This window comes from Osmerus eperlanus, chromosome 13 (assembly GCF_963692335.1).
Source record: "Osmerus eperlanus chromosome 13, fOsmEpe2.1, whole genome shotgun sequence".
NCBI classification, from domain to species: Eukaryota; Metazoa; Chordata; class Actinopteri; order Osmeriformes; family Osmeridae; genus Osmerus; species Osmerus eperlanus.
In genome coordinates, this window is record NC_085030.1 from 5042201 (window position 1) to 5060502 (window position 18302).

Consider the following 18302-nt stretch of genomic DNA (forward strand, 5'->3'; position numbering starts at 1 on the left):
CTAGTGCTTGTAAAGTCTTGTTGGACACTGTCCTTCCCAATGACCAATAATACACAAAGTTGAACAAAAAAATGGGAGTTTATAAATGTCTTTGCTTTTTCAGCACATTAATGTGAGGTAAAAAAAAATACATGTAGATTGGCACTTTTGACATAGCCTATACAAAGCTCATGCAATTGTCCCTGTGGCATGTTTACAGCATCACATGCCTACTGTGACTGTGAACCGGTCCCTTTATGATTCATAGTTTCAATACAAACGGTAAATATTCGCCATTCTATGAAATATTTCGCTACAAAACATGCTGCCCTTACAATCTACCTTCGTGATAAGATCTTCTCTTCAGGCCCACTGTTGAACTGGTGACAACCAAGCAAGAAGGGTGTAAACACTATGGCCAGGAGGTGGCAGACCTGTGCAGCACATTGGTTACACATGTGCCTGTCATGACAAGAAACAGACGAGTAGAAACCACAACCGCGGCAAGCAAATGAGGTCAAGACAGTGTTTCTCTGATCTGCTTTTTTGCATTCAGAATATGCAAAAAAAAAACCTTACTGGTGCGTGAAGATCTTTACCAAAGTAGCACACCTTACTTTCACACCCATAACACTAACAGCCACACTGCTGTTTCTCCGTGTAGATGCACAGTACGTATACAAAATAGTTATATCAACTTAAATACAGTAGAGTTCAACCCTCCGGTTTGAGCTCAGAGCTACTGAGAACACCTACTTCAGGAAGTACCTTCGGAGAAGGTAACTAAGCTGAGCTATGTAGACGAGGCCACATATACCTGTCAAGTGTTCTGTGTGTATAGTAATGCCTATGGTACACTGAAATACATCCAGACAAAATGTAAGGACATACCTGGAGAAAAATAATAAGGAGAAAAATAAACAACATTTTGGGGTAGGTAAAAACAGGGGTCGGGAATGTACAGTGCATATGGAGAGATACAATGGAGGCTGGAACACCAATGGCAGCAATCAGCAAAGTGTAAACATCAGTCTGGTTTCCATCTGGCCCCTGAGGCAGCAAATCACATCCTGATTTTTTTTTTTTTACAATCGCAGATAACCAGATAACGGGCAACGGGGGTGTGTGAGGGCGAGGGGCAGCGTCGAGTGTGCGTGGTTCCTGTCGAGGAGAGGGGCACCGTGGTCTAGGACGAGCGCGCGTTCTTGGTCCTCTGGGCGGCCAGGCGCCGACAGTGCAGGTGCACGCAGAGGGGGTGGACGAAGGCGGTCAGGGTGAGCACAGTCAGACCCACGTTCACCTGCGCGGAGCGGGGGAGGGGGAGGAGAGGACGGGAGAAGGGTTTGGAGGGAGACAAAGGACGAGAGAGCGTGAGAGAAGAAGAAGAAAAAACGTGATCAGAAGTGCACCTTTTGTAATGGTGTAAAGTTAGTAAAGATCCAAATATTCTCTTTTATTTGAAGTCACTTTTTTTTTTTTTTCGTCTGTTGAAGCCATGGGATGGGAATCAAGTAGATGAAATTCAAATCGAAATATTCAAAACGTCGACTAAAACTACGACCGGACTACGACAGCGTGGGTGGCTAGCTAGGCGAGTTCTCTTCCAGTCTCAGGTGGTGAGGGAGGTCCACTCACGTATAGGGGGTCTCCTCCCAGGACGTTCTTGACCAGGGCGAAGCAGGGGTACTGCAGCAGAGACACCACCGCTGACAAGGCCATGATCAGGCCATACAGCTTCCCAAAGTGACAGGAGGGGAAACTACACACACACACACAAAGAAGACAACCAGGTTAGAGTGTGCCCACGTGGGCCCATGCACACGTGTCAGTGTGCCTGTGAGTGTATCTGTGAGAGAGCACGCGTGTGTGTGTGAGACTCACGCTATGCTGATGAAGGCGGCGTTGCCCCCGTAGAGGAAGGAGCGGTTGAGCACCTGCAGGATGAAGGTGAGGTACTGGAGGGGCAGCAGGGGCGTGGAGGCACACAGGGAGAACAGCAGGCACTGCAGCGCCGTCAGGAACAGAGAGAGCACGGACGCACGCAGGTCCGCCTCGTGCTCACTCTCGCCTGAACACACACACACCAGGACACTGATAAGATAAGCGGTAACCTCCAGCGTTTACGCTCCCTTCTCCAGAATGCACAAACAGAAACAGTTAGATAACACGACCCCGGGAGATGGTTGGCAAACAGTTACAACGTGTGTGTATGTGTGTTTTGGGGCTCCCCTACCCGAGGCGAGGGGCTTCCCTTTCAGACGGTCCATGATCAGGCCGTTCCAGGGAGCACACAGAACCCCACATAGCTGTGTGAGCGCAAACGCATTGATGTACGTGCTCACTGCAGGGACAAACACAACCAGTGGGGGGGGGGGTCAGAGGAGGTGAGAGAGCAACTCACACACACACACGCAGGAAACACACTGTAAACTCTGCTCCAATAGTTGTATCCTCCACCTCCGTTTGCAATATGATACTTTGGACGTGGTGAATTTGAGTTCACCCCTTTGAATGTGAGCATACATTAGTACACATGTACATTTCAATGCACGCCATTGCATGAATATATGACTGAGCGTTGAATGTGACAAATGTGAGGTTATCTTTGCTTTTGTGTGTCTGTCTGTGCGTGTGTGTGTGTGTGTGTTTAAATCGAGCACGTACGTGAAACCATGCGTGAAACCTTCAATGCACGAATCGTCCCGTGTTTGTCAGTTAATGCTTGTGTGTGTGAATTAGCATTGTGTGCGTTGGTGTGCGCGCGTGCTAACCAAGCGAGGGCTCTCCCTGCGTCAGCCTCTGCAGCATGGGGTTGAGGGTGCCGATGAACAGATAGTGTCTCAGCTGCATGACGGAGAGCCACAGCAGATGGAACACAAAGAACTTGGACAGCACGCAGTCCTTGTAACTCCGCTCTGAGAGAGAGAGAGAGAGAGAGAGAGAGAGAGAGAGAGAGAGAGAGAGAGAGAGAGAGAGAGAGAGAGAGAGAGAGAGAGAGAGAGAGAGGGAAAGAGAAAGAGACCCGGGAAAATGTGAGGAGAAAACGAAAGAAAGGGATACGCAACGGTATTTGACGATTCCAGGTCGCGTGACGTCGAAGAAAGGGTTCTTTCACACGGACGTCAACCGAATGTAGACACACACACACACACACCGTCGTTTGTTGATGCGCTCTCCTTATGCATTGGGGTTTGCTCGTCGACAGCATGGCTCGGAATGTCGCCGTCAAAAGAGGCCCGCGCAGGGGTGAAGGTCTTGGTCTGGCCACAGGTCATCCTGGCAGGACAGCATCACGCCAGTTAGAGTCAGAGGTCAAGCAGGCACAGCACACAGCAGCACCGTAACACATTCTGGGGTTACATTCGGGAGTTCTTGTTTTGGCTTATAGTTTTTTAATCAAATGCAATATAAATCTCTCCTGTCCACTAGCCCTTTGACCAGAACATAGGATGTGACCCCAGTACCGACCTACATCTGCATGCTACGGTCCACAGGTGGATGATGTGACCCTGGTACCTACCCATATCTGTAGCCCTCTGGCAGAGGGTAAGGGATGTGTTTCGTGGGCAGAAGGAGGAAAGTCCTGAGCAGATGGATGACGCTAAACGACGCCAGGTAGAGGAAAGAGGCGCGGAGAGACACCCCCGCCTCAAACACCAGCTATGAAGAGAGAGAGAGAGAGAGAGAGAGAGAGAGAGAGAGAGAGAGAGAGAGAGAGAGAGAGAGAGAGAGAGGCAGAGACAGGCCTTAGTCCAAATATTCAAAATGCCTGGTGTCATCCTTGGGAAAGCCAAATATTTCGATGTGTGTGTGTGTGTGTGGGGTCTTTACCTTGATGATAAGGAAGAGGGCAGAGGAGGAGTCAAAGGCTCCATTGTAGAGGGTGATGATGGTGGAGCGATGAGCCCCAAACAGGTTTCCTACCTAACAGGGTCACAGGGAACACACACACAAGCACAGCGTTACTGGAGCTTACTGGAGTTCATGTTTAGGATCATCCAGGAGTGTGTGTACTGTACACATTCCTCGGGATCACATGGCCAAGCTGTATGGAGCGTGTGTGTGTGTGTGTGTGTGTGTGCGCGTGCCCCAGGGATGACCATTTGTTGAAGCACAAGACAACCCAACAACACCCCCCCTCCCCCAAGGCTGGCGTGGGCCTGGTTTCCACGGAGACAGACCTGCATGTTAGTGACCAGGAACAGGATGCCTCCCACGGCAATCAAGGAGAGAGCGGGGAAGAGGAGGATGGCCAGCTCTGAGAGAGGCAAAAAGAAGAGATATAAAAAAACTGGGGGGAAAACTATCGATCAGTCAGTGGTGGAGTGTGGAGACAAACTAGGGGGTCACCTGAACTGGAGAAGGCCACAAAAACAGCCCCGGTGGTGTAGAGAGATCTGATGAGGAGCACAGAGCAGAGGTCAGCATCTCCACCAGGCTCATACAGGTAAGACTATTCCAATCCAATGTAGTTCACAATGCAAGGCTAGCTTCCTCGAAATCCAAGTTCGGTGAGCTGAGGTGCTTCTTGAGCCCCCCCGCCCAGCCAGCCCTCTCTGCCACCTTGCCCCCCCCGCTCTTCCCCGGCCTCCCCCCCCTTCTCTGTTTAAACAGCCTTTACCCTACATTAACTCTTGTTTTTCCTCCCCTCTCCTTCACTTTCCCATGGGCACCCCTCCTCCCGTCCCCCTCCTTCCACATCTCCTCTCCCGTCTATTTGCATTCCTCCTTTTTTAATTTCCCCCTCCACCCTCAGTGAAAACACATGGACTGGCTTGGGCCGCAATAGGGTTTGTTGTTGTTGTGGATCTGGGGGAGGGGGGGGGGGGTCAAAGGGAGGTTCTGGAGGGCTGGGTCATTATCTGGGTCTGTACCACATTAACCTGGGCTGACCCCCAACAACCTTGCCGACTCAGCCACACCCTGAACATGTCTCGCATTCACATATTCATCCACAAGTAGGCTTTCAGCCCTCTCCCCAGCCCCCCCCCATTACTTTCATTATCTCCCTCCCTAACCTTTATCCCCCTCACTCAGCAACAAAATCCCTCTTTTCCCTGCCCTTTCTCTCCCTATCCCTGTCTGTTGCTAGGTCTTCTTGGCGGGTTGTCAGGCCTCCACTCCTAGCCTGCCAGCGTTGCAGTGCTTGGCTCTGCGTAGCAACCACCCCTTAGCCCCAGAAAACATCTCCACTGTGTCCAATGGTCTTTTTCACAGAAATCAGACACCCTTCCATTTCCCCTCTCTCTCTTTCTCTCTCTGTAATAATGTAATAATTATTCTAGTCAGACACTCACAGGCGGACAGACAGACAGACAGACAGAAGAATTATTTCCTTTCCATAGTCCCACAGTACTAATCCACATCTGTTATTGTGAAGAGGCATGATAATCCCTTAGAGGAAATACCAGGATGTGACCGAGATAGAGAAAGGGAGAAAAAAAGGAGTGAGACAAATCATTGAGAGGGAGATTGAAAGACAATTAGAAGGGGGAGACAAAAGAGAGAGTGAGACAACAAAAGAGCGCGAGAGAGAATTTGAGCCCCAAAACACATAGTAATGGTTTAAGAGTTGCATCGGGACACATGCATGGTTTCCTCCGTAGCCTAGCCACCAGAGAAAGGAAGACAGCCAGAGAGGAAGGCCATGGAGGAGGAGGGGGAGGAGGGAGAGGACGAGGAGGAGGGGGAGGGGGGGGAGGAGGAGGAAGGGGAGGGTTGGACTGGGAAAGGCAGGGCAGAGAGGAGTGTGTTGTGTATGATCAGTGGCTGGCTCACTGTGTTTAGTTTAGTAATAAGAGCTACAGGCTTCCTCAGCTTTCTGTTACTTAACGCACACAAGCGTGAAATCGAATTAAAACTGAGGACTTATAAGTCCTCAAGTTTCTCTATTTAAGATTTTAATTTAATCTACTTGATTCCCATCCCATGGCTTCAACAGACTATTTTTTTTAAAGTGACTTCAAATAAAAGATAATATTTTGATCTTTACTAACTTTACACAAAGCTTATTTACACCATTACGCTACGGCTACACCAAGCGCGGAAATTCTGACGCGCGGAAAAAGAACGTTCACGGAGCGGATCTTTTATTTAGCCGGCTACACTGGACGCGTCAAAGATTTACATTTAAGATGAATCCGTTATCTGTTTTTCTGTGTTTGTTTACCAGACTATGTAAAAAGGGCCACGCAAACCTTGCGGAAAATAATAAAAATAGAAGCCAGTCTATTTATACATTTTCCGCACGGAAATTTCCGCACAGAAATTTCGTTTTCGCGTCTGGTGTAGCCATTGCTTACAATGTATTAGAACTCTGCTGAGTCCACACTGCGTCCGCAAGGCAACATTTCCGTGCTTGGTGTAGCCACGGCGTTACAAAAGGTGCACTTGTGATCATTTATTTTCTGCTGTACTTACTTCATGCAATATTTGTACGTGGCTTTGGATAAAAGCATCAGCTAAAGTAATAAAGTGTCAACATATTGGGTGTGGCTTGTTTAAAGCAGGCTTGGAACATCAGTTTCCATGAAGGTGATTTGAATAGACCAGGTGAAACAAGCACACTCACATTCCTAGAAGTCTGGCCACCATGGTACCGAAGCGGTCGAACAGGAAGCCGTTGGGCAGCAACAAGAAGTTGTTCATGAAGGATGCAATGGTGAAGATGAGCGAGAACTGTTCGTCCTGCTCGCTGCAGTCTAGTGGACAGGATGGACAAGTGAGAATGTGGTCTGTGTGTGTGTGTGTTTGGTCCTTATGTTACGTGTTTACTGAAGCAATGTGCCGCACGTATTCTTATTTGTCGACTTAAATCTGCTAAACGGCACACTGTCTGATCAATAAAATGTCTGATTAACACTCCATGAATCAACCGACCAGAGGGATCCACTGACCTGTGATCAGTGTGCCGTTGAGGCCCGTGGCGTTGACACACAAGTAGCTGAAGTAGCCTTCCGTCTTCAGCACGAAGACCAGGGAGGCCCAGCCGAACACAGCCCCCGCAAAACACAGACACTCCAGGAGGCCCGTGACCAGGGTCAGCCAGCGCCGGACCCCCGCTGCACCCTCGCACAGCATGCTGCCCTCACACACACTAACACACACACGCGCGCGGGACGATCGAGAGGCACACACGCCACACGCAGCGCTCTCCCAGCACACAGTACTGTCAGGCTCTTGGTTCTCCTCCGCAGGCTTTCTCACGGGCTTCACTTAACCTGCGAGGCAAGAAAAACATTGTTTTTAGCGCTATTATTTTAGGATTATATTTATTGCAGTATCGTGCAACCTGGACCAATACATAACTAAATAAAACAGAAACATACAAAGAAGCCCAAATACCAAGTTAAGATGCCAAAAGAAGATGAAACACACAATCATACCAAAATACTTCATATTTAGATTACATGTATTAAACATACCCCCACACAAGACAAAAAGGCACGTGTTTGTGTGTTCAATTTCAAAACTCAATTTCACCATCCACTTCCCTGACACAAATATGGCCCACCATTCACACTTTCATACTCACTTATTTCTGTAAGTTTCCACACAGGCACTCTGTCACACAAGTCCTCCTCTCTTTTCCCTCTCCCTCTGCACTCTACTTCTTTTTATAGGCAGGCCCCTACTTCCTTCATTTGCCCTAGTCTCCTCCCTCCTTATCCGTCCTTCCCCTTGCCCACATCCCCCTGCGCTCTCTCTTCTTCCATCCCTCCTCTCCTCTCTTCCCTCTTCTCGAGCAGGGAGGTCAGCAGCAACACAAGCCCTGACCTCAACACAGTATTTGAACAAGGCGCTAGTGTCAAAAGTTAAACCTACATTTTTACACACACACACACCAAAAAAAACTCAGTCAGAATGAACTGTATGCGATGGGCCTAGTCCGTTCAACAGGAAGCCTGGCTGAAAACTGTGGCTGGATGCCTGGAATAAAGTTTGTTCTATTCCTATACACACAAACCATTGCTTCAAAACATACATTAGTATCTAGGCTTTGCATAGGAACATTATGGTCTGGTTGCTATGTGTTGGATGCACGAGTAGTGTTGTCCATAGTCTGAGAGTAACACTTTCAGAGGGTACGAGAGGATGATGCAAGCGAGCTAAAAATTATCTGCACAAGACCTTAGAATTTCTATTTTACACCTCTCATCACAAGATCCATTTGCCCAACCCCAGCTCTTCCTCAAATCTGTGACTGAGGACACATGTCAAAAGCATCATGCTCACAGAGAAAAAAAGAGAACTAATTTGAACTAGAGATGACATCCCTGTATGAAATCCACCTTCCCCCCCCATTCTCTGGACTGATGTCAACAGCCCAAAGGCCTACATCAGCATGTTTTCGGTAATGTGTGCTGGTGCCACTTTCCTACGAATTTGGGCTATACTTGCTCGTAACCACGGGATACTCTTCTCTGTCTCACTTCCTCTCACAAAACTCAAGGTCTCTTTTTGGAGTCACGAAGACCCGGTGACGGTGAACGAAGGACAAGGAACTCCTACAGATGTAGATGGACCAGAGACAGCGTACAGCAGATGATGCTCAGAATTTTAAGGAAACGGTCACTGACTGGTTGCTTTACTGGAGTCTAACAAGTCTATAATTGAAAATGACGCTTTACAAGCTGGATGTTCATGATGGGGAACCCTAAGGAAATTCTTGTCATCTACAGAGGGATTTATTATGACTATTGTAATTTATTATGACCCCCCCCCCCCCCCCCCAACACACACACATTAGTAATTCCAGTAACCACACAGTAATTCCAGTGACCATGACAACACAGCCTCATGACATCCATATTACTTCATCACCTCCGTATACGCAAGCGGGGGCGAGTTATCGAAAAAAGCCATGGCCACATAACAAACACGCGCACAGACGGCATACACTGATCAGATATCTAGCGTGGGCAAGGCGCATGTGTCAGTGCGAGCTAACGCTTTCGTCTCGGGTCATGCAGTTAAAACCTCGCAGTATGCTGTACGGCAGCACTGGGAGAAGACCATGGAGAAATGTTTGACAGTTGAGAGAGGAAGCAACGTTATGTACTAGTAGGCTAAACTTCAGCTCGTCTCTGCTTCCGTATGCTAATATGTAAACTAACTAAACTCGGTCTAGTTTTTAGTTGGGTTAAACAACCTTTAACGTTTTCGGGTGAATGATTTCCTGAAACGATGTATAAACGACCTTAAATGAAGAGGGTTTTTTTAATCCGCTTTTTGAGTAGTAGCTATAGCCTATGTTCTGGTTACATGAAACAAAGCAGTTTACCTTGCCGTTTTCATTGTGTTCTCCATCCGCTGTTTCAAACCATGATGTTTTTGATGCTATTCTAAGCGAGCCTTTAGAAACGGAAAGGAAAAATGACAAGACCCACCCAAGCACCTACCCTTCCTCTCCTTCCCACATACATACCATTCGCCTCTGTCTGGCACGTAGCTTACAGTAGAGAGAGCATCAGACGCACCACCGGGCTAACTAGCTGTTCAAGTGTAACAAGCCTCTGGGTAGTCAGATTGATGGATTGCCGCCCTCTGCGTCAGTCACTAGATTTCACAACAACAATTGGGCATAATAATATAGAATCATGTGATTTTTTTTTACTACATCTCATACCTGACTAAAGCTTCACGGAAGATCCTCCTGTCAAGGGCATAAAACCATGCCTTAAACAATGTCTACAAAGTGGTGACAATGGATCGATCCAGCCCTAACAAGCTAGCTGCTAGCAGATGGTTCAACTGTAATGTTAGCAAACAAACAAACAAACATGTTATTCATTTTTGTACATTAAAGATCAAATAGGCAAAGAGGAATGAATTATCAAATAATTTCTTACATGTAAACTATTTATTTTTCACTCACTAACAAACTTTCAAAATTTGGGCAATCATTAAAGCTTTGGTGAGAAGAAACATCAAAGCTGAATCTCACCGCCTGTATAACACCACCACCCAGTGGCCGTTCATTGCGAACTCAACTAAAAATATTTGTGGGTATTTATTATTGATATATACTATACTCTCAACCACTGAATAATGTTAAATTTTAAGAGAAAGATGTGGGCCTGCAAAAAGGTTCTGGGGATCCAGATGTTCCATCCATACCACCCTGCTCACTACAGACCAGCTGCATTGTCTGGGGTAAGCTCACACTTTACTTCACCTTAATGAAAATGCTTCTCCCCAGGGTCCAGCCAAGTCAGCCAAACCTGAGCCTGAACTGGCCAAGTCAGCCAAACCTGAGCCTGAACTGATTCTTAAATGCAACAGTTCAGCCTGCTCACTCCAGGGAGCTTCTGTCAGGTACTCCTCAGACAGCAGCTCATAAGGAAACCTGCACCGGCAGCAGCCAGCCTCATCAAGTACACACACACTCATATTGTTCACAGAAACATTGTCATCATCAGTGACTCAAGAAGCCTACAAGTACACAGATGCCACACATCAAGTCCTGACTCTTGTCACCGTTTCCCCTCCCCCCTTTTTCTCTCTCTTCCTTTCTCTCTTTCCCTCTCTGTCCCCATCTCTTTCTGCACAGATGAGATGCCTTGTTGGCATCTCATCTCAAGCGGGGTCTTCTCGAAGTTTTGAATCGTGGCAGAATAGGATGATGAGTTTTAGGAAGATGGCAAGGCTAGTGATGAAAGCAATTCCTCAACACAGGGCTCAATGTTATGTTAATCTGTGTGTGAGTGTGTGTGTTGTCAGGGCTCCCACAAGTTGTTCTGCGCGGTCAATTTTTTGTATTGCTTAATGAACAGCTTGGCTTGGTGCTGCTGATCTTGCTCTGGCTACGCTGATGGTCAACAGAATCTCACCACTTGTATGTAACACCACTACCCAGTGGCAGTTTACTGCTAAAGCAAAAATACATTCACTAGGACTAGGGTTCTTTAGGGTCATTTATTATTTCAACACGAATAAATATTCACAGATAATTCTTTGAATTATTACCGAAAGGACCACTTTTGGTCAGGGCAGAGATACTGTGCTACAGACAGAGTGCTGATCACACCTCGTCATGGAACATGTGCACAGTGTGTGACGATCTCTCAGCAGAGACAGAAATAACAATGATCTTCAGTCCTAATCTCTCCCTTTGGTTTTCTCTCTCAAGCTCGCTGTCCCACATGCACACCCGACACACAAACACGCCCCACAGACTAACGTACACTACTTTAGCAGGCACATGTTAAAAAGTCAAGTGATACTAAGAAGGATGAGGTAATCAAGAACGATGATGTATAATGTCTCTCAAAACTAGAAAAGATCTGGCTTTCAGTGGGCTATGTTGTCCTATCAAAATAGACCCACACAGACATGGCCAAGTGATCAAATGTACTAGAGAGACATACATAAGAAGGTGTTGACATCATTTGCAACCAGTAAGTCTCCAAAGAGTGGAGGAGAGGGTCAGGGGAGGCAGCAGGGAAAGCTAATGACAGGGAGAGAAGATGGGGGGAAGATAGATAGCTGTTTATTTTTAAAGCCATCTGTTTTGCGTTGAAGGAGAAGATGTGATGTTTAGGGAGCCATGAGTTGAGGAGAGTATGGACTGAAGGAGGGACACTGTGGATTTTTTGGTTGAGGGGGTGTGTGTGTGTGTATATATAGCTTCAATGCTGTTTGGACCTGGTAGGATATTAACACTTCTTTGTGAAGGGGCAGGGGGACACAGAGAGAGTAAGAGAGGGATGTAAGGAATGAGGAAGAGAGACAAATGGCATAAAGGGGGACATTGTAAATCGAGATCGTGCAAATTCACTCTGACTGACTCATTGGACAGTTTTGTTTATCAACGCAGGACAGAGAGCCAAAGTAAAGGAAAGACAGCAAGGTGATAAGACACACAGGAGAGAGAGAGAGAAGTGGGAGAGCTTGGTCACTGCCCGGGATACACAGATACTGAACACGGCGAACTGGATGGTGCTGCAGACATCATTCAAGGTAAGGACTGCATCGATGACACAGCCCTGCTCATGCTTCACCATTATTCTGTTTGGGTGTGTATGTGTGTGTGTGAGAGAAAAACATCCAGTAGGATGTCAGTCAAGATTGATACTTTTAACTGTGCCTATGTCTATTTCTGTAGTCTGTGCAATTATTTGGTCGGGTCATTAAGTTTAGTTGTTGGGGACTGGGGTTTTGAATCCCCCAGGTTTCACTTGAGACAGATATGATTTGGTACGTGTTTATGTGTTTGTCCATGTGTTTGTGTGTGTGTACCCCTGGTTTCCATAGCAGTTGCAGCTGTCCTGGCAATTGGGCTGTGCCTATGTCACTGGTTCTATTCCTGGAGCCTAGTGTTGTAGGAAAGGTCATATTAAGTGCCGTGGAATCTTCACCAGGCTGGAGGGGGCAGGAGGCATCTTCTAACCGACACACCAGACAGGCCTGACAGAGACAGAGATAGACAGAGAAGGAAAGAGGGAGAGCAAGGAACAGAGCAACAAACAGACCGAAACTCGGAGGCAGACAGTGAGACAACAGGGAGAGCATGTGACACAATAGATGGATCGAGTTAGCCATGAAAGCACATTGGTAGCAAAGAGTAATCTGGTTTGACGTTTTCTTTATTTGCACATGTATTGCTTCTCTCGAAGGAAGGTGGACTTAAATACATAGGAAGTCAAACCAATCATGGATGAAGTATTAGTTAACACGAAGGATTCCGGGAGTGACCATGGAGCCAACCAGACGGATAACAACAATAACAATCAGGTGGGTTAGCTAGCACTTACATATTGCGAAAAGTACTGACACAGCCTAGCTACATCGCATACATACAACATCAGCTATGGCATTTTCAGCATGGGGGGTACAGACAGCATGCGTTAGAGCTGGGCAACACCTGTTCCACAGCCAAATGCTGATGAAGAATGTTGCACTGCTCTCCACGGACACCTCTACTATTTCTGCTGACGAGTCACTACCAAGTCATGACCTGGTGTGACACCTTGATTCCTGGAGTGCAGCATTTGTAATAATGTAACGTCACTTGCGGTAAGCTCCAATGCTATTCCATTCTGAAAGACCAGTGAAGATCTAGGGCATTTGAAGTAACTATGTTATTATGATCAAATAAGTTAATGTAATAATGACAGTTTCCTCTACTCTCCTCCCACCCGCCACCCCCCGCCACACCCCGCCACACGCACAGGTACAAGCACACATACACACTCTCTCTCTTTCTGCTCTCAGACAGAGGGTGAAGTTCCAGTCCACGAGAGGGCCAACCCTGACAGAGCGTCCGTGCTGGAGGACACAGTGGGAGGGGATTCTGGGCAGGGGGCGGAGGCCGGTGGAGAGACAGTAACGGAGGAAGGCCCGGAGCCTGGTAATGGAGATCCAGAGGAGCGTGAGTCCGATGGTGGCCAGGCGGGGAGAGATGCGGAGGAGGGGGGGGGGGCAAACCCTGATGCCGACACATCGGAGACACACAGTCCCAAAACGCTGATTGGAAATAGAGCGGGGAAGGGAGAGGAGGAGAGGGAGGACAAGAATAGCAAAGGGCAAGAGGTGGTCACGACAGCCGAGATTGAGAAAGAGGGAGTGGAGGGGAAAGAGGTGGATAAAGACGGGGGAGACAACACCCAACAGGCAGGGGACAAGACAGACGGGAAAACGGAGGATGGGGGAAAAGGAGAGGAGGATAAGGAGACAGCACAGCCGGGGAAGACAGAGGGGGCGAAGGGATCGGACACCAAGAACAGGCAGGTCAAAGAGAAGGGGAAGATCAAGGAGGGAGAGAAGCAAGGGAAGGCGAAAAGAAAAAGCGTGGCGTGTCCTTCCCCTGCCACTCCGGCCTCTGCGCCCGTCTCGCTATCCCGACCCCGCTCCTCTGCCCGCTCTGTCCGGCCGTCCACCAAAAAGGACATCATAGCCAAGTTCCAGCAAGGAGCACCTGAGTAAGCTCTTTACAGCCTATTAGGTGCACAAACTATATACTATCGATTAGCTGGCATAGGAGAAACCTACATGGTAGGGATGTCAATATAAATAACAAATATGATCGTATTTTTTATTTATTTTTATCAGGACGCCAATTTCTCGTAACTTCAAACTGCAGAAGTCGGCTGCGGCGGTGGCAGGCGGGGCGTCGATAAAACAGAAGATCCTTCAGTGGTGTCGCAACAAAACACGCAACTACGAGGTGATCTCAGAATCACATCACTTAGACTCTGCATTTTGAACTCGCCGCCTGTTGACATCAATACCACAGGACATAGATGTGATATTCTTTCTTTCCTCCATTTTCCATCTTCCCCCCCCTCTTCAGGGTGTATCCATAGAGAACTTTTCATCGTCATGGTGTGACGGGCTGGCGTTCTGTGCCCTGGTGCATCGCTTCTTCCCGGATGCCTTTGATTTCTCCACCCTGAAGGCAGAAGAGAGAGAGAAGAACTTTACTCTGGCCTTCAAGACAGCAGAGTATGGCGCTCAGTTTGTTTCCGCGTGTGGAGGAAAGTTTGTGTCATGAAAGCGCGACAGACAGAGGGAGAGAGATGGTCTGTGCGAACGAGAGAAGAGTCATCCTATTCTAATGTTGTTGTTTTGCTCATCCCCTCTCATCTCTCTTCTGCTTTGGGTCTTGCCGTCCATCAGGTCCATGGCTGACTGCTGCCCCCTGCTGGAGGTGGCTGATATGATCCTGATGGGGAACAGGCCAGACCCTCTGTGCGTGTTTACCTACGTCCAGGCCCTGTGTCATCACCTCTCCAAAATAGAGAAGGAGAGGAAGGACAAGGAGGAGGAGAAAAAGAGTACAAACGAAGGAGGGGAGGAAAGTGGCAGGGCTACGGATGGCGAGGAAATGTCCACTGAAAAGAAAGAGGGAGAAGTAGGGGAGAATGGGAAGATCGGTGACCAGGAAAGAGAGGACAAACCTGACAAAGAGTTCATTGGGGACCAGAAAAATGATGAGGGAAGCTCAGCAGTGAAGGTAGTCGAAGAGGATGAGAAGAAAGACAGCCGACAGTTAGTTGGTGCACAGGCTTAGAACAACTAAGACAGAGCAATTCAAAAGACCAATAGAGATAAATATGCCAAGACGGCAAGGATAGGGTACTGTCTTGCTACTGTTTCATGTCAGTCTTACAGTTTGAAACTAAAATTGTTTAGATAGTTAGAGCACCGTTTGTGTGTAATTGACACGTCAGGTCTAATCAGCAAGCATGTCCAGATTTATTTTAATTTGTGTCATGTTATTATTATTATTATTATTATGTAGCTATTATTTCAAACGTTACTATGCTGTGACTTTGTAGGCTAGTGGGATGTGTATTTTTGTCACAAATAAAGCGACAATCATTCGTTTTTAATTTACAATGTGTCCGTCAACAAAGAAGAAAACACAGGAAACTCGAAGTCTTGTGAGTTTGGTCTTTGTCTCAATATACAATATACTTGTAAATCCAACGATTGCTAATAAACGAGCATTTAACAGATCGTTAAAAACACTTCACGTTAAAATGTTAGTGTTTGAGTACTGCGGAAAAAGAACCACGGTTGTGCTCACTGTTCTGACACAGCAGCCCACTGCTGAAGACAAATCTCCATAGAACGAAATTATGATTTGAAATGTGATTTGACTTACTCCGAACCTTCCGATGAACACGAGCCCATTACCGCATGTTTTTTTAGGTCTTGTACGTGTTTACGTTACCAGCAGATTCGGCGTTCGTTTCTTACTAGTTATAGCTGCACATCCATTTGTAGGATTACGGTGGTGAAGTGTTCTGCTATGACCGGAAAGGGCTTTGTGTACAGCAGGGCAGATAGGCTACTCGATGGGTAGTGTTGCTTGGGTGTCCTCATATTTTTGTGTTTTTCTATAATATCTTCACACTATCAACACGAACAATGCCGACGTATTTGTCATCGGTGCAAACACAACTTGCATCGATTATGGACGTGCTTGCGAAAGCAGCCGTTGCAGAGATTAGTCAGCTCATCTCCGAGAGCTCAGCAGACCTTCGGTTGGAGATCTCCCGCAGCATAAAAGAAAACGAAGTCCTGAGGACGAGGATGAAAGTAATGAAGAGTGAGCTCTTTGCCCTACGGCTTCAAAAAACGAACGCAACTCGGGCCGGTCGGTTCTCTTTTAGCAAAGCCCTTTGTAGACCACGTTCAAGACTGGCAGGTAGGCAAGCAAGTCCCAGTGCACTTAATAGGCTTTGAATTTAAGAGAGGTTTGATGACTACTTTTACTTATATAAACTTTTTCCCAGTCGTAGACAAAATAGACCGCCATGGAAGAAGTAGTCCCATTACAATAACAGAGGATGAGAGACATCCGACCACTAATAAAATCGAGGTTGGTAGCCTTCCCGATCTGATCACTCACTGCCTTAACGATTAGCCTAGCTGAACAGTTCAACAATCTCTTTCTCGCTCTATTGTGGTTCAGTCTACAGATGTGGAGAGCAGTAACTGTCCTGATGTTATCCTAATCAAAGAAGAGGATGGACCTGAGGTTAACTTCAGACAGCATGCAGGTATACGAATCTGGGAAACATGGAGCTAAATGTTATCACAAAGTCGTAAGGAGATGAACTAGGCTATGATAAAACACACATGTTAAAAAATTAAAGAAAGTCAGTATTATGATGTTTTTTGTTTCATGTAGATCAGGCCCAGTCCCAAAACGAGGAGAATGTGGCACAGTCGGTTGCTATGGGAATGCCGGAGCTCAACCCCTCCTCCCTGATGTTGGGTAACGAGGGGCCGTGTATTGTCAGCGTCCACAGTGGAGGAGATGTGGCCCAAGGCCCGGCGTGGGCGGCCCCTGAGAACTCTTCTCCCTTCACACAACCGGATCCACAGAGGTTCCCTAGTCTTGCACCCATCCACACTGTCAACCATGGCTCCCAATCACAGCAAAGCCATGATGCTAGCAGAACCCAGATGACAGGGATGCAGGGCAGTGGGGAGGCTCAGAGGAGAGGAGGGGCCAGTGGGAATGTAGACCAGGCTACTACCCTGGCAGCCTCAACAGAGATGACCCCAACCTCATCAAACCTGTCCCGGTACGAAGGCTGGCGACTGGGTCTGGATGTGAGAACAGCCCAGCACCATCCGTCACCCCTGGCATGCAGTTTCTGCAATAAGCGTTTTTACCGGCGCTCGGATTTGGCGCGGCACCGTACTATTCACACGGGGGAGGTTCCCATTACCTGCCACTTGTGTGGGAAGCAGTTTGTCAACAAGACGACTCTGAACGTCCACATGCGTATCCACACAGGGGAGAAGCCCTTTGTGTGCTCGTTGTGTGGGAAGAGCTTCACACAGAACGGCAGCCTGAAGATCCACATGAGGACACACTCGGGGGAAAAACCCTACGGCTGCTCTCACTGTGGGGCCAACTTCAACAACCCTAGCAACCTGCGCAGACACATGGTCACACACACAGACGAGGGGAACATGGCACTCTGATAACTGCCAGCTCTCCGCTTTCCAGCTCTTCTGTGTAATTGCCTTTTAATTGTCCTTTTCGATATCTCTGTCCTGGATAATGGGTTTTGGTGTATGTCCAGGTAATCAATATAAAATGCCCTTAAACTATAGCTTTGTGTTTTTTGTAGTTTTTTTTCTTTTCTTCAATAAAAATGTTTTATTTTTCTTACTTTTTCACTTCAATTTTGCATTTGGCAAAATCATACAGGCTTGGCTCAGTGGTAGAGAATTTGACTGCAGATCAAGAGATTACAGGTTCAAAAAAACCCTATGTTTCACTTTGGTATGGAATAAATACGTTATTACATTATTAGTATTACTGTATATGTGACAGTATTGCGGGGGACCAGATTTTTTTTTTAAAGGTTGTTCCTCTAGAGTGCAGTGTTGCCTCTCCTTCGTTGCTATGTGGGTTAGGGTTACAAATCTTGAACATTGCGGGGGACTCTCCAGGAAATTGGGGAAATTCCATGCATTGTTCCTTGTTCCCCCAGCGCAAAAGGTTTCTATTGTTTATCTGGATTCCTCTCATTTGATTTATTACTCAAACTTCTTAGCTTTGTGCTTCTGACATAAACAAGTAGAATATAGATTTCTCAAGTCCATCACACCCCACCCCCTTATGTGAGAATGGGAATCTAATTGAGAAACAATGCATTTTTTTCTATATCAACAATATGATAACCAAACAGCTGATATGACTGATCACATAATTGGAACCTCCTTGAATTGAGAAATACTTCCAATAATGCACAACTTCCCACTATTATTGGGAAATGTGTTGTGTGTGAGTGGATGTAGGCCTATATGTGTGAAAAGAAGGTGGTCTCCGCGGTTTCATCTGGGTCGTTATT

At 47.0% G+C, this 18302-nt stretch overlaps 2 protein-coding genes across 5 annotated transcripts; one reads left to right on the forward strand and one right to left on the reverse strand.

The window, feature by feature from the left end:
- Nucleotides 1-59: 59 nt before the first annotated feature.
- slc43a3b (solute carrier family 43 member 3b) lies at nt 60-9545 on the reverse strand. Of its 3 annotated transcripts, none has more exons than XM_062476241.1 (13): nt 9407-9545; nt 6876-7199; nt 6551-6680; nt 4330-4376; nt 4161-4237; nt 3811-3903; nt 3500-3639; nt 3134-3255; nt 2751-2894; nt 2213-2320; nt 1861-2047; nt 1615-1738; nt 60-1279 (listed from the first exon to the last, which is right to left on the reverse strand). In XM_062476241.1, the coding sequence occupies exons 2-13, from the start codon at nt 7057-7059 to the stop codon at nt 1166-1168; spliced, it is 1470 nt and encodes a 489-aa protein (XP_062332225.1). In that variant the 5' UTR covers nt 7060-7199; nt 9407-9545; the 3' UTR covers nt 60-1165. The 3 variants fall into 3 exon arrangements, with proteins under 3 accessions (XP_062332225.1, XP_062332224.1, XP_062332223.1); XM_062476240.1 differs by lacking the exon at nt 9407-9545 and adding an exon at nt 9263-9400; XM_062476239.1 differs by lacking the exon at nt 9407-9545 and adding an exon at nt 7514-7636.
- A 1891-nt stretch (nt 9546-11436) lies between these two features.
- smtnl1 (smoothelin-like 1) lies at nt 11437-17613 on the forward strand. 2 transcript variants are annotated; one of them, XM_062476658.1, is made up of 9 exons: nt 11437-11940; nt 12597-12714; nt 13195-13901; nt 14032-14146; nt 14273-14424; nt 14599-16135; nt 16224-16309; nt 16403-16490; nt 16622-17613. In XM_062476658.1, exons 2-6 carry the CDS (start codon nt 12634-12636, stop codon nt 14990-14992), a joined length of 1449 nt encoding a protein of 482 aa, XP_062332642.1. In that variant the 5' UTR covers nt 11437-11940; nt 12597-12633; the 3' UTR covers nt 14993-16135; nt 16224-16309; nt 16403-16490; nt 16622-17613. The 2 variants fall into 2 exon arrangements, with proteins under 2 accessions (XP_062332642.1, XP_062332643.1); XM_062476659.1 differs by having other exon boundaries at nt 16627-17613.
- The last annotated feature ends 689 nt before the right edge of the window (nt 17614-18302 follow it).